The 15,575-nt window shown below is 27.9% G+C and overlaps 4 protein-coding genes across 4 annotated transcripts; all 4 read right to left on the bottom strand.

Annotated features, from left to right (window-relative positions):
- Positions 1-2,147: 2,147 nt before the first annotated feature.
- On the bottom strand, positions 2,148-3,251 carry EAF01_012048 (uncharacterized protein; the record flags this gene model as incomplete). Its single annotated transcript, XM_038920306.1, has 1 exon — positions 2,148-3,251. The coding sequence occupies one exon, from the start codon at positions 3,249-3,251 to the stop codon at positions 2,148-2,150; it is 1,104 nt and encodes a 367-aa protein (XP_038764211.1).
- Positions 3,252-3,272: 21 nt separating this feature from the next.
- On the bottom strand, positions 3,273-3,746 carry EAF01_012047 (uncharacterized protein; the record flags this gene model as incomplete). Its single annotated transcript, XM_038920305.1, has 1 exon — positions 3,273-3,746. One exon carries the CDS (start codon positions 3,744-3,746, stop codon positions 3,273-3,275), a length of 474 nt encoding a protein of 157 aa, XP_038764210.1.
- Positions 3,747-3,893: 147 nt separating this feature from the next.
- On the bottom strand, positions 3,894-4,262 carry EAF01_012046 (uncharacterized protein; the record flags this gene model as incomplete). Its single annotated transcript, XM_038920304.1, has 1 exon — positions 3,894-4,262. The coding sequence occupies one exon, from the start codon at positions 4,260-4,262 to the stop codon at positions 3,894-3,896; it is 369 nt and encodes a 122-aa protein (XP_038764209.1).
- Positions 4,263-12,898: 8,636 nt separating this feature from the next.
- EAF01_012045 (uncharacterized protein) lies at positions 12,899-14,515 on the bottom strand (the record flags this gene model as incomplete). Its single annotated transcript, XM_038920303.1, has 2 exons — positions 12,899-13,822; positions 13,931-14,515. 2 exons carry the CDS (start codon positions 14,513-14,515, stop codon positions 12,899-12,901), a joined length of 1,509 nt encoding a protein of 502 aa, XP_038764208.1.
- Between the last annotated feature and the right edge of the window lie 1,060 nt (positions 14,516-15,575).

Genomic DNA, 15,575 nt, shown 5'->3' with positions numbered 1-15,575 from the left:
CTTCTTCATTCTCTTCTCCTCTCTCCTCTTCCACCCTACTCCTTCCTCTATAACTTCTTGTTCAAGAGTCCTTGCTAGGTGCCATACCCTTGTAGCGATTTTGGTAATATTGATGAATTTGATAGCTAATTCAATACCTACTTTTGTATGCAATATGAATTGTATAGTGATTTTGGATAATGGAATTTTCTTAAAGATTTCTTTCCTTTCTGCTTTATATATAGGACAGCTAATAAGAAGGTGTTGTGGTGCCTCAATGTTGTTGCATATATATCTGTTATTAATGAGTTTGAAACGATGTAAATGGGATTTGATATATCCATGACCTAATTTGAGTTGAAAGAATGCGCTAGCAGTATTTCTACTAGTTCCGCTTGGTAGCTTGATTTTGGAACCTATTTTCTATGGAAATAGTTTCGAGTAAGTGGATGGGGATTGGCTTGATCTGAGTTCGTATTGGTTGAGAGTATCAAGCTATTAATCTGAGGCATATTCTTTGACAATTATACCTAGTAGTCCAAAGCTTGTTTCGTTCGAGGTGGGTTGTATTGCGGTTGCTTCCTTTGGCTAGCTTATCTGCTAGCTCGTTTCCTTTGACTGAGGTGTGGCTAGGAACCTAATTTAAAGAGATTTCGGCTCCTTTTGCTCTGATAGCTTCTGCTGCTTTGATTGCTCTTATCTGGTTGGCTTGTCCTAGGTAATCTGAAGGAGTTTTTAAGCGATAATTATAGACAAGCTTGATTATCCAAATAGATTTTGAACTTTTGTTTAGTATAAGCAATTGAGCTAGTATATTCGATAGTTTTTATAATTCCAAAAAGCTCTCTATTATATACCAATTGATTAGTATTAATATTGCTTCGCTCTTAATATAGAATTCGATTATTTAATTGTATAGCTATTATGCCTATTCCAATACCAATTTTCTTCTCAATAAAGAAGATATCAGTGTAAATATAGGTAGTATTCTTATCCCTGTGTTTGAAAACAATATTATAAAGGATAGCAGTATCTTCTTTTAACGAATTGCTAATGTTAATTTGGAAAGGGATTTCTCTTTTCTATAAGAGGAAGTTAAAATGAATGATCTTTTTGAGTGAGGAAGGGTTGAAGTCCTGGTTTATCGATTCTCTGATTCTATCCAGTTGAGTAGGTTTATATCGTTGTCTTCAAGGAATAGGGATCACATCCAAATTGGCCTGATATTGGATTAGTGATGCTTTTTCGATATTGATTGGATAGTTTAATGAAAGTTTAGCTAAACGGAATGCATATTGTTTAATATTCGAATCTAATCGAATTTTTAAGGGTTTTAGGCCTGCTTCTACTTCCATTGAAAGAATTGGGGCAGTTTTGAAAACTCCTAATATCTTTCGAAGAGCTAGGTTTTGAAGTGACTGCATCATATTCTTGAACTGTGTTTGACCTTTCCACCAAACCACTGAACCGCAATCGGCTATATTAGTCATATATGCTATATATAGCTGTTTGAGGGCTTTAGGACTAAGGCCCTTTTCAATATTAGCTAATCGGGCCATTCGATGGAAAACTCCTTTCACTTGTGTGATTCGAATATTAACATGTTGATCGAATTTGAGATTCGGATTGAACCATATTCCCAGCCATCTAATTAGAGATTGAGGTATAATTGTTTCCGAATTGGGTAGTGTGATTGGATAGTTTTTCGTTATTTTGGATAACGAAAAGTGCATTAGCTCTGTTTTTGCTAAATCGAATTGAATAGCATTCTTTGAGCTGAGTTCGTATATTTGCTTTGTAGCTCTTTCTAGAGATTTGATATTCTTCTTCTATATAGATGAGTTGGTGATTAGGACAATATTATCAATATAGGAAAGAAATTTAATAGATTTGGATAAAAAGAGGTCCCTAATGTATATAAGGAAGAGAATTGGAGAAATTGGGCTGCCTTATGGTATTCCGGTCGAAATTGGCTTGAAAGTTTCAATTTGATTGTTAAAGGATAGTTTTAGTTGTCTTTATTGAAGAAATGAAGCTATCCAGGAGATAAGATTCGTTGATAATCTTAACTTCTTGTAAGTCAACTACCCCACTTTCCGACCACCCCCTGTTTCCGACCACCTAAAAAATTCATATTATCTACACTTAAAACTTTAATAACTCAATAACTATTGAACTTCAATGAAATCGCCTGTAGAATCACTTTCTATAGCACTAGAGCTATCATCTACCTCATCTTCACGATCTCCAGCTTCAATTTGTGTACGCCTTATAGCTCTAATCCCTGCGAACTTCGAATTTGGAGATACCACAACCTTTCGCCTTTTTCTAGGTAATGCTTCATCTAATTGATATTCTAGCTTTCTAATCTTATTCTCTGCCTCTAAGAGTTCATAATCCTTAGCATCGAATCCTTTTATAATCTTGCGAAATAGTAATCTTCGTGTTGGCAAATCGATCTCCTTCTCTTGAATCATTATATCTCTATATTTTCTGATATCGGCTCCTTTTTGAGGGGTTTTCCATTGAATAAACGATGAATATATATTCCATTGAAGAATAGGATCATCATCAGATTCAGGATTAAGTGATAAAACCTCTCTATTGCTATTTTCAAGCAAAAGTCGACTCATAAGAGGTTTAGCCATATTTTTGGGCCAAAGACCACTAGCTTGCCACCCAGACTTGATATTTTGAATAGTTAAACCTTCTATTCTAGCCTTCTGATAGCAAGAAAGGAAATTGCGCTTTCCAATTGGTGAGGAATCGGATAATAGACTTAATTTATTAAGTTCGATTCGATATGCACTTTTTAGGGGTGAGAACACAGATAAATCGAGTGGTTGTAGTACGTGTGACGTATGTGGTGGGAGAAGTAAGAGATATACGTTGTTATTAAAGCATTCTAACATAAATGCTGTAGTTTCATGGCTTCCGTGTCCGTCCAAAATGAGGAGTCTTGAATTTTCCGGCTGAATAGGGGTAGTTTGAGGGATATAGATCTTTTTCAGCCATTCTAAAGCTGTAGCATCTGTAGTCCATCCATTTTCTGTAGCGGTAAAGTTCCAACCCTTGAATAGAGTCAAATCTGTTGGAAACCATTGTTGTTGAACTGATTTTCCCTTATATATTACAAGGGGAGTAATGCTTTTTCCATTGGCTGAAATGCATTCTATAAAAGAGGTCCAAATTCGAGATCCAGGTTGCTTTTTTTGAATAAATCTTCGATCAGTGCTTCCTACTACTAGTCCGTTAAGACCCTGACCCTCCATTATACCTGCTTCATCCATATTCTATCTGTTGGCCGGCTTAATAGCCTTGATTTCAGGGATTGCGAGGTTCCGGAACCACTTCTTAATAATATCAGATGTAGCACCTGAAACTCGTGCAGAATCGATTTGATGTTGCTTCTTAGTTCCAATATTAGGATGCCTTCGAAAAAAGCTATGTATCCATTTCTTTCCAAGTGAGGGATCCTCCCCTCGTACAATAAGGAGGTGCTCTGCCATCTCTCTGATTTGACGATGTGTAGGGCTAGTACCAAGAGCTTCCTGTACTAATATCCATTCTGCTAGTCGATTCTCCTGAATTGGAGATAACTTTTGAAGTATTTGGGCGCCTTTTTGATGCGAAACTCCACCATATATTCGATCGTGAAGTGTGGTACGTGGAACACCATAATCCAAGCTAGCTCTTCGTATGCTTGCTCCATTTGTAATCGCTCTAAGAGCCTCTGCGATATCTTCTTCGGTATATCTATTCTTCATATCACAATTATAATAATATCAAAATTTCAAATCAATTGATTAAAGCATTGTTGAGTTATTCAAAGTATAAATTTTATAATTACTCAAAGCGGTGTGGTTTTTGAGGTGGTCGAAAAGAGGGGGTGGTCGGAAAGTGGGGTAGTTGACTTAGATATCCAATAATCGGTTTTCTGAGACGTGATCGAATGCTCCCTTTATATCCATGAATAATGTTGAGGTCTTCTTATTGACTTGTGGAATAGCTTTGTAAGCTTTTGTAATGATCTCTTGAGTAATTCCATCTGGGCCAGGGGTCTTTCCTTGAATTTTAGCTGAGCAGGCGTTTCTTAATTCGATTTGGGAAAGACTAGGCCATTCCCATTTTTGGGATTGTTTATACCCTTCCCATTGTGGTTTTGGAGTAATAGGAGGGGGTGGGAATAAAGTCGATCTGAAAGCGACGCATTTTCCTTCAAAAGAGCTTTCTGTTGCAATATTTGGTATCTTTTGGTCTTGAAAGTCTTTAGTATAGGCCATTGCTTTGAAAACTGTCTGTGTATCCTCCTTTTCTAGGAAATCATTCCAATGATCCTTTTTCGCTGTTTTAATAGCTTGAAAGTATTTGTTTCTAGCAATTCGATATTCTTCCTTAAGATTCGGGTTCTCTCGATTTGATTCGATTAATTGCTTTGCTTTTCCTAGCTCTTTTCGAAGATCTTTCAACTCGGGTGACCACCATGGTTTAGCTCTTTTGATTGAAACAACTTTGAGTATACACGTTTCTGTTGCTTTTTGGATAGTCCTTGTGAGTTCTGTCCTGCATCATCGTTAATATATGCAAATACATCAAAGTATTGGTTAATGATTGATCTTCAGCCTTATTATTTGTAAAAATAGGTTTATTCAATTTGCCCTGAATTCTTTAAATATATTTCCATTATATATTAGTATATTTCATTCCAGTTTCTATAATCATAATCAAATTTGATATAATAATTGAGTAATAATATTAAAACCTTTAAAAATAATTTTAATATATCTATTTCATTTATATAATTCTTTAATAATGTTATATATATTATATAATAAATGGAATATGTAAAGATTCGATTATATTTATCCACACTTTTGGCATTTTATAGTAATTCAAATGGATATTAATTCACAACTTTATTTTTGAGGAATACTTATTACTTTAATATATTCTTATAATCTATTACTTTCAATGTATTCAAATAATACTTCAAAATTCGATTCTATATATATAATAATCATTCCAATTATAGCTTCTTTAAATCAGATATATAAGTATAACAAAATATTTTAATTAAATTATACTTGAATTAGTTTAACATTTTATTCTACTTAGTATATTATTGTTACGACAGACATCACATGACACATTCGCGTGTCACATGAGGGAGCCTTAGGGAGCTACGGGCTCCAGGAGCATACGAATCCTAGGGGCTCCAGATGACGAAGGTCTATATAACAAATGAGTTTCATTAGGATATAGAGCTTTGTGCTCAAGAACAATCATTAGTTTCATTACTATAATTACAAGAATTGTAATTAGTTATAACCTTATTGAATTCCTACTTGAAGTTTAATCTAAACCATCTCGAGAGATCTCTAGACACTTCCACGTGACCCTAGAGGCAGCTCCCGTAACAATTATAACCATAAATCTATTTCAATAATAGATACTTCTTTTAATATTTATAATCATTATTATTATACTTCACCCCTTTTATTTTCTAATATCTTAAATAATCTAATCTTCAATATTATCCTAATCATTTTCGCTTTTTTTATTATCATTATTACTAGTATTTAAATCATCGATTTCTTTTCCCATATTATATATTATAACTCAACTTACCTGACATTTCTACTTTTATTCTTTAATTTCATTAACAATTTAAAGTCTCCCTCTCTTTATCCCAAATTAATATTATAATTTAATTAATCAAAATATTTCCTTATCTACTATCCTCTTCTAATTATAAACCTTATTATAATACTATCTAATAATATTTCGTTTATAGATTTTAAATTAACAACTTTAATATTTATATTTATTCAAAACAAGAATAATAAGCTAAGAAATTAAATTATTACTGAGTAATTATATATTAATATAATCATATTGAAATAAATATTCTTTAATATATTTCTTTGTTTACTTTTGTAATTTAATCAGAACTCCATATTAATCGCTCAAATGCCTATATAAATATATAAGTCTTTACATATACTAATATTACAAAGAAATTAGTATATAAAATTCAATATTTATTCCTATTAAATAAGCTAGTTCTTAGGGGATTGATTATATCATAATTCCTGAGTTATTTTAACCTTGTTATAATGCTTTTAAGCTTTATGTGTATGTTGGGATCACTTGAGAGAGAGGAGTCGTCAACTCAAATCACCATATACAGTACTGTATAGCCTATATAAAATGAATAATATAAATTGAGATGATCTAGAATAAGATATGATTCTTCCCATTATATATATAATAGGAAGAATCATGTGATTCGCTTAAGCATGTGATCATACGCTCCGACAGTTTATATATCATTTTTAAAACTTTTTTAATATTAAAAATGTTGGGCAGACTTGATAAAGAATATATACACAATATGTATGGGTAAAAGGATTATTTATTTCTATCTACCCTCTTCATATAAAAAAGGAATTGCTATATCTATATACATGTACTACCCCCACATACACACTTCATGCGTATATGGGGTAAAGCATGATATGTAATGTCACGTTGTTGGTCACGTGTTCCAACAAAAAATAAATTGATTCTATAAATTGATTCTTTTATTTTTAATTCTTTTCTTTCAAATCTTAATTACTTTCTGAATATTAGAAAGTTATTTTCGAAATAGAACTATCTAATCATTTTTTAAATATATTAACAAATTAGTAATATAAAAGAACTATTATTTATTAAAGTTATATTAAAGATTTAATTTGCTTATTTTAATTCTATTCTATTTGAAAAAGAATTTCTAAATATAGATAAATTTAGATTTTAATTAGAAGTCTTTATTTATAAAATAGAAGATTATTGAAAGGAAATAAATAATAATATATTAAATACTTTTTATAAGGAAAAAGATATTAAATTAGTTTTTTTAGTCAGTTTTAATATTAAAAGAATACAATACTTTTTTTTTTTTTGAAAGAGTTTTATTATTTAGTTTTTTAGATTTGTTTTATATTAATTCGAGAATATTGATTAATCTTTAAAGCATAATATTGTTTTATTAGTTTATATATTATAATATTAAGTGATTTAAGTAAGTAAAAATAATTAAAAGATAATATAAATAAATCAATATTATTCTTTATATAAAAAATAATAAAACTATTTATAATATAATTTAAATGATTATTCATAATCAAAAATCGAGATTGAATATTTAATACTTTTTTACATTCTGATTCGAAAACCCTTTTTAATTATTTTAATTTATAATTATTTGAGATTTATTTATTTATACTAATAAAGAACTATTAGCTTTGAAATATATCCTTTGGAATTTATATAGAATTTATATTTTAAATCTTGAAAATAATTATAGATAACAAAGCCTTTTCAATTATATTAATATATTTAAATATAACTATTTATTTTTGTTTATTAATTATAATTTTTGATTTGATTTCTAAATAGAATCAATTATAATATATGTATTTTAAATATTTTAAATTTTAAATTTTGTTTCATTTATATTATATATATTATTTAATTTATATTTTTGTTTAATAAGATATACACGAAATATATTAAACTAAATCTAAATATTCTTTAAAATTACCTCTTTAATTTTATTAGATTTTAATTAATATAAATAGTATATTTTAAATTCTAAATATTATTTTTGGAATCTATAAATTCATTTGTAATTTATAAATGGCATTTTATTGAAATGGGATTTCGAAATAATGTGATTTGAATATATTGAAAACGAATTTCATTAACTACCTTCTTTACTAATATAAATGTAATAAGGAATCTAATAATAATAAATTATAAAATTTATTATATAAAAATATTTTCTTTTATATTTAAAAGAATTTAAACTATTTTGTAAATTTAAAATCATATTTTCTTTTTAGCCAACCTATTAATTAGAATAAACTTGAGAATTTCAAAATATTTTATAGCCTTTCTAATTAATTTAAATTCTTTTAATTCAAATATAATTATAGCCTTTTAAAGCCTTTCTTTAATTTAAACAAATATAAAAAATGATTAAATATATATAATAAAAGTTATTACAATTTCAAATTAATAATAAACTAAAAGTATCCGAGTTTCTTATATATTATATTATTAAAAATATTATTAAAAATATTATTAAAATTATAAAATCTCAAAATACTGAGATTGCTCTAATTTGGAAATAGCTTATTAATATTTAACAAATAATTGAAACTTGAAAAAAGAAAATTAAAAATAAGAAAATCAAATTATAAGATTAATTTATTTTTAATAATAAGAAAGTATTAAAAATTATATATAAAATAAAGGAAAAATTTAAAAAGAAAAAGCTATTAAAATAATTATATAAATACTTTATTGAATGAATTCACTACTCTCATTTAGTATAACTTAGTCATTAAGAATATATTACTCTTGATTCTTACATAGTTAATATAATAGTTATTATAATACAAACCTTCATATACTTATAAAAGATTATAAGCTTTTTGTTTTTAGTATTATAAAAAACATATTATTAAACTTATTTATTAATCTTTATTATTAATCCGGTGATTATTTATTTTATATGTTAATCAACTCTATTATTAGAATGAGTATTCGATACAATCTTTTTTTACAAATTTTATTATTAAAACAAATATATTTATTTTTTCTGAGAAGATTATTTACTTTAAAGAAATTTTTTATTATTAGAATATTTATGAATTTAGATTTCTCTAATTTGAAAAACATTATTAATATATCAATAAATTCTTCCCTTTTTATTCCTCAACCTTTTTTAATTACAAACTTATTTTCTATAATTTTATTAAGCTTCATTATAACAAATCTCAAAATTATTATATTAATAACAAATCTTCATTTCAAAAAGAAGGAAAATTTCCTATCTTTTAAAAATAATTTTCTAATTTTTTATCGAAATATTAGGATTCTTTGTTTTCTAAATATAAAAAGGAAGTTGAAAGTCTTAGTAATAATCAATAAGAATGAATCATTAATTAAAATAAAGTATATGGTTTTTTAAAAAGAAAGTTTGAAAATATGGCAGGAATATAATTAATAGGATAATATTGTATAGCTTACAATTAAATATAATGTTCATAAAAATAACTAAAGTATTATTATAGAATATACTACTGTAGTAAAGATATAAAAGAAACTTTATGTTTATTATAAAGGATTAGATTTTTCTATCAAAATTAATGCTATTAATACTTCTATTTTCATTAATTATATAAACTTTATATTTATTAAAGAATTCAATATTATATTTAATATTATTGTTTTTTGCTTAAAAAAGCTAAATATCTTTCCTTATATAAAATAATATACTTTAAGATATATAAGTACTTTACAATTTTATTGGTTATAATAAACTTAAAGCTAATATTCAAAATCAATTAACAAAACTATACTTTTAATTCTTTCCTCCCTTCAAACCAATACTACTAATAAAAGTTGAAATTAAATTAAAATATTATTTATTGTGATTTTTATACCTACTATTCAAAACAAAAAGGATAAGAAAAATAAGATTTTTATAAGAAATATAACAAATAGATTTATTATATAAAAATAGATTATTAAAAGATTTATTTTAAATTGAAAAAGAAATTCTATAAAAAAAAGTAATTAATATATTAATTATTCAAAGTCTAAACAATAATAATAATAATAAATCAATTTATTTTAATGAATTATTTAAAAAGAAAAGAGTATATATAATATTTATAATAATTGTCAATATTAGTCTATTAAATTTAAAATAAAAACCGAATACAGGTGTATTTAATGATTATTGTTTTAACACTAGGCTGCGCACAAATTATCTGTACCCGTAGATTATTTGAGAATAATCCACTCCGCGGGTTATCTATTAGAGGTTCTACTCATTCTACAGATTATTTGTTGAGGCTTTAAAATTACCTGTTTTATATGGATAATTTGTAGATTATCTGTAGATAATCCACCCACCTACGGATAGATGAATTATCTACAGATATATGAGTTATCTATGAATAATTTATTGATTATATGAATATATTTGCTTTTTTCATTTAAAATATAAAGCTATTCCCAAATTATTTTAGCCTAAAAGTGATTTTATATTAATTTTTATACTAATCATAAAATTATATTAATATTATAAAAGATTATAAATAATTATACAATATATAAGTAGATGAATATCCGCAAGTAATTTATACCTGTCCCGTAGATTATCCATTCAGATTTTTGAATTATCCACTTTGCAAACAAATTATCCGCAAATTATCTGTCGAGGTCATTATCCGCCCCGCGGGTACTCGTTGCGCAGCCTATTTAATACTACCTAATTCAATTCAGATTCTTTTGTTATAATTGGTTATATACTAATTATATTTATAAAAAATAAAAATATTAAAACAAATAAAAAGGGTTTTATTATATTATATTATAGATTATCAAATAAAAGGGTTTTAATAATTTATCTAAATAATGTTTATTATCTCTTCAATATATATATTACTTATTTATAATAAAAAGATTTTATAAAACAAATGATTAATTTAAAGATAAGAAAGTATATTTATCAAATAATAAATTTAATATTAAATTCGATAATAATATATTTTGTATATTAGAAAATGTATTATAACATTTTGTTATGTTGATTATATAATATATAGCAAAATCGATATAGAAGTTAATATATTACAAATTTAATTATATTAGTTATAATATTATTAAGAAAATATAGGTAATTATTATTAATATAGAATTCATTTTTTCAAATAATGATTTTATTATTATAAAACTTTATAAATCATACAAAAAAGCCAAATTAGTTTAATATTTTTAAAAAACCATAGATTGATATTCAATAGAATTTATTTTAATATTTTTAAATTACTTTTATTGAATTTATTGAAAAAGCCTATATTATATTTACTATTAATAATGTTATATATATAAGATGGGTATTTATAAAATAAAATAAAACATATAAATAATAATTAAGATTTTTATTTACAAAGTTTGGATTTAATATTATTGAATTATAAAGTGCTGGAGATTAAATAATAATAAAAGATATGGTGTTTACAAACTTATAGAATTTGCTGTGAATTTTAAAGTAATTAATATTATAATCTTAATATATATTAATAACTTTCTGATTATAGAACCTATTGATGAGAATCTTATTATTATAAAAACAGGATTGAAGAATACTTTTTGAATAAAGGATTTAGGATTTGTATTCTATTTTCTAGAAATTTGAATTGTTTGTGATCGAAAAGTATGTATAATTAAACTATACCAAAATATATATATTAAGAAGGTATTAAAGTACTTTAAATTGAAGAATTATAAGTTTATCAAAACTCTTTTTAATATAAAATTAAATTTTTTTATAGTGTTATATATAAGTTAAATATTAATAATTAATATCAAGCTTTATTAATAATAAATTGAATTAGAGATATATACTGTTATACAAATACAATCAAATATTATATATCCTTTAACATTTTTTTTTGTTTTCTAATCAATTTTTTATCAGAATATATATCTCAAACCAAATATGTACTTTATTATTTATAAGGTACAATTTATCTTTATATTACTTTCGAATTTAATGAAGATGTGAATCTATATAACTTCGCGAATAATAACTATACTGAGAACTTATATACATATCATTTAATATTAAAATATTACTTCTTTTTAGTCGGAGAATTAATCTTTTAAAGATTAGTTTAACAAATTGTTATTATATTCTCCTCGATTGAACTCGAATATTATAGTTTGATCTATACAATACGTAAAGTATTATGATTGTAGAAAATATTAAAGGAATTTAATTACATTTCATTAGATACTTTTATCATATATATATATACTGACAATTAGGGATCAATTATTTCAGTTAAAAATCTAGAATTTCATTAATGTACTAAGTACATCGATGTTTAATGATATTATGTATAATAATAGGTTGTGAAGGGATATATTAAGGTTGAGTATATTCCTATAGAAGATATAATTGTAAGTAATCTTACAAAGCCTTTACAAATGATATTATATATAATATTTGTGAGTTTACTTAAATTAAAGGACTTAAATTTGACATCTTAATAGAATAGATATAAGAATATTAATTTAGGGGTATGTTAAATAAATTTACTACCCTTATTTAGTATAGCTTAATTATTAAGAATATATCACTCTTGATTCTTACATAATCAATACGATAGTTATTATAATACAAGCCTTCATATACTTACAAGATATTTAATCAAAAAATTAGAAGAAAAAATTGAAAAAGAAAAGCTAGAGAATAGTTTAAGTAATTCAAATTGAAATTAAAGAATATTATAGCTTATAGAACAAATCGCATATAGAATAATTGAAAAAGTGTTCAAGTTCCTTATATGTCCGAGTTTCTTATACGTTATATTATTAGTTTCTTAATAGTTTTAATCAATTAATTCAATAGTTATTGAATAATGAGTTAAAGGTATTAATTGAGGTAAAAGTGATGTACATACTAATACAGTGCACGGACTAATAAACCACGTTATAGAAAATTAATTCAAGCCTTTCAAAAAAATATCAATGTTTCATCGAATTCAGAGTAATAGCATTGAGTGTGACGAGTTACATTACTCTAGTATATAGACTCTCTTCTTTAAGAGCTTTCACTCTTAAATTGTCCCTTTTTGGGGTTGTAGCCTAATGGTAAAGAAGAGAGCTTTAGGTTTGTCACAATGAGAAGCTTTTTTACCTATACTACTACCCCCCCTATCAAATAACACCGTCACTAATAATATACACCAGAAAAGTCATGAGAATAAAAGTTAGAGTCATATGCCTATATACTTCTAAATACAATTCATTCAAATATTCATTCATTTAGATATATTATATACCTACTTAACTAACACTCAGAAATTTTCTGACCGCCAGACCATGTCTGATATATTTTTCCATCAAGGAGCGTATCCGGCGTCCATTGCGAATCCACGACTATAAAGTCGGCTCGAAGGCCCTTCTTAAGACTTCCAGTCCACGTTTCTGCAAAACGTGAGTATGCGGCCCCCGTAGTAGCAGCAGTGACAGCCTCAGACAAGGTGAGCGCGTGGTGCGCAAATTGCTCGTGTGGCTGCTCTGTCACCGAGGGGTCGAGAGCCGACTTCCTTGTCGTAGCGTTATAAAGATTAGGTAGAGGTAAATTCTTGGCCGTTGGTGCGTCTGTACCGATAGCAATTCTGGCATGACTATGTACGAATTCCTTATAGGGAAAAGCTCGCTCTAAAAGGCGAGGATCGATAAGGCTCGGCCAGGCCTTCAAAAGAGCAGGGTCGGAGTGCACAGACTGGATTGAAGCGGTGATGCCAATTTCACCTAGGCGCTTGCTGTCGGCGGCCGAGCAGAGCTCCAGGTGCTCGATTCGATGGCGGCCGCCTGCGGTTTCTGCACTTGCAATAGCGTCGATGACCTGTGAAATGGCTTGGTCTCCAATAGCATGGATGGCACATTGCAAGCCTGCCTTCGCAGCTCGCTGAACTGTAAAATTTATCTCCTCTGTCGGCCAGAATGGCTGTGTGAGATCTACAAGCCCCGTGTAGGGTTGGCTCAGGGCAGCGGTACATCCATCTACGACGCCATCGCAGACGAGCTTAACGCCGACAATACAAAAGTCGGGAAATTTGGAGGGATGCCATTCTTGGTGTATGGCGATCGCCTCGTCTATGTTCCGAGACAAGGTCTCTCTGTTAGTGTCGTCACTATACTGAATACGCCAATGGGCGGCAATATGTATTGGGAGACCTTTAGTTTCACGATAAAGTTTCAGAGCTTCCTATGCTTGAGTGTCCATTGCCATGTCAATTGCCCCCGTATATCCGCACTCAATATAGGTTTGGAAGGCGGCTGCCAGTGCCTTTCGCTTCTCGTTCATAGTACAGACGCGGATTAGATGCGGGAAGACAATGAGCATTTGCGCGCTTTCTGCGAGCAGCCTACTCGGTTTTCCGTCCTGATCGCAGGAGATGAATTTGCCGCACACTGGTTTCATGCTTTCCAAGGGAAGCTCTTCTAGTGCGGCCGTGTTGCACCAAGTGGAATGGAGATCAAATGATTCAACAAAGATTCGACGAGGGTCGAGGTCATCCAACATGCTCGCTACGGGATGTCCTTCTATGCTTGCTTGAAGCCATCCCCGATATTGGATTCGAGGAATTTGTGGATTCTCCTTTCCGAATTGCCTGATAGCCGCGCGGATCTCTTCAAGCGTCTCGCACGTACCAAGGTCGAGTTTCTGCAGCGAAAGCCCGTACATGAGGAAATGTGTGTGGCTATCGATGAAACTAGGGACCACAAGATGGTTTTTGAGATCTATCCGCTCTGCTCCATCATGGAGGGCTGACTGGACCTCGTTATTGTGCTCATATCCGACATGATCGATCTTGTCGTCATCAATGATTATAGCATCGTAGAATTGACCGTCAGCGCCGAAGACATGTCCATTTACAAAGACAGTTTGTTTCGACATGACAAGCCAGTGTCCTATTGGAGTATCGTCTGTAGAGCGAATAAATATGATGTCTACAATCTGCGAATAGTGATGTAAAAATTGTGTAGTCGGTCAAGCTTAATTAATAGTCGTGGGGTAACAGCTACAATCATTGAAAGAAAATAGAAATTATTGCTATAAAGCTTAAAATAAAATAGATCAGTTTTCAATGGATATAAATGATTTAATACTCAAATATGAAAGATATTCCTAATATATTAATTTTTCTCTCAATAAATTAAATATAGTTTTGAATATTATAAAAATCTTTTTTATATTCGGAAATATTAATACTTAATAAGTCCTATTTTATAATTAATTGATATAAGATTGTAACAAAATTCCGAATTTGAAAGGCCTATCTTAAAATTAGGTTTAACTTAATCCACTTTGTAGAATATCTTTTAATATCGTATCCGATTATTTATAAGAATATCATTATATATTTATGTTATATATATTATTAATTAATGTATTACAATTAATTCAGGATATATATGAATTTTCAAATTTCTTTTATGTATTGATTTTACATTACTATAACTTAATAATTATTTTTCCTTTAATTACTAACAAAATAAATCAATCTATAATTTTTGAAAGTAAACGTGTGGCTTAGTTTTTTAGAACAATTACATTACAAAATATGTTTTTCTTATTTCTTAAAATATAATTTCATTATTAACTTATGGTTTATATTTAGAACATATCTTATATAACGAAATCAAAATTATTCTTTATTCTAAACTCTCGAAGGATCCAAATAACCCTCTAATAATTGATTTACTTATAAAATGATTCACTTTAATAGATATAAAATCTAATATATAAAGAATGGAATTATATAAAAAAAGGATATCAATTATAAACTAGTATTGTTTTATATACTTTTTATATTTATATTGTAGAATTACTCAAATCTTTTTTCTAATAAGCAAGTAACTTGTCTTTTTTTATAAATCAAGGTTTATACAGACTGCGCAACGGGTATCCGTAGAGCGGATAATAACCTCGATAAATAATTTGCGGATAATCCGTC

This window comes from Botrytis porri (assembly GCF_014898465.1).
Source record: "Botrytis porri strain MUCL 3234 chromosome Unknown BPOR_030, whole genome shotgun sequence".
NCBI lineage: Eukaryota > Fungi > Ascomycota > Leotiomycetes > Helotiales > Sclerotiniaceae > Botrytis > Botrytis porri.
This window is presented reverse-complemented; position numbering and strand designations above follow the sequence as displayed.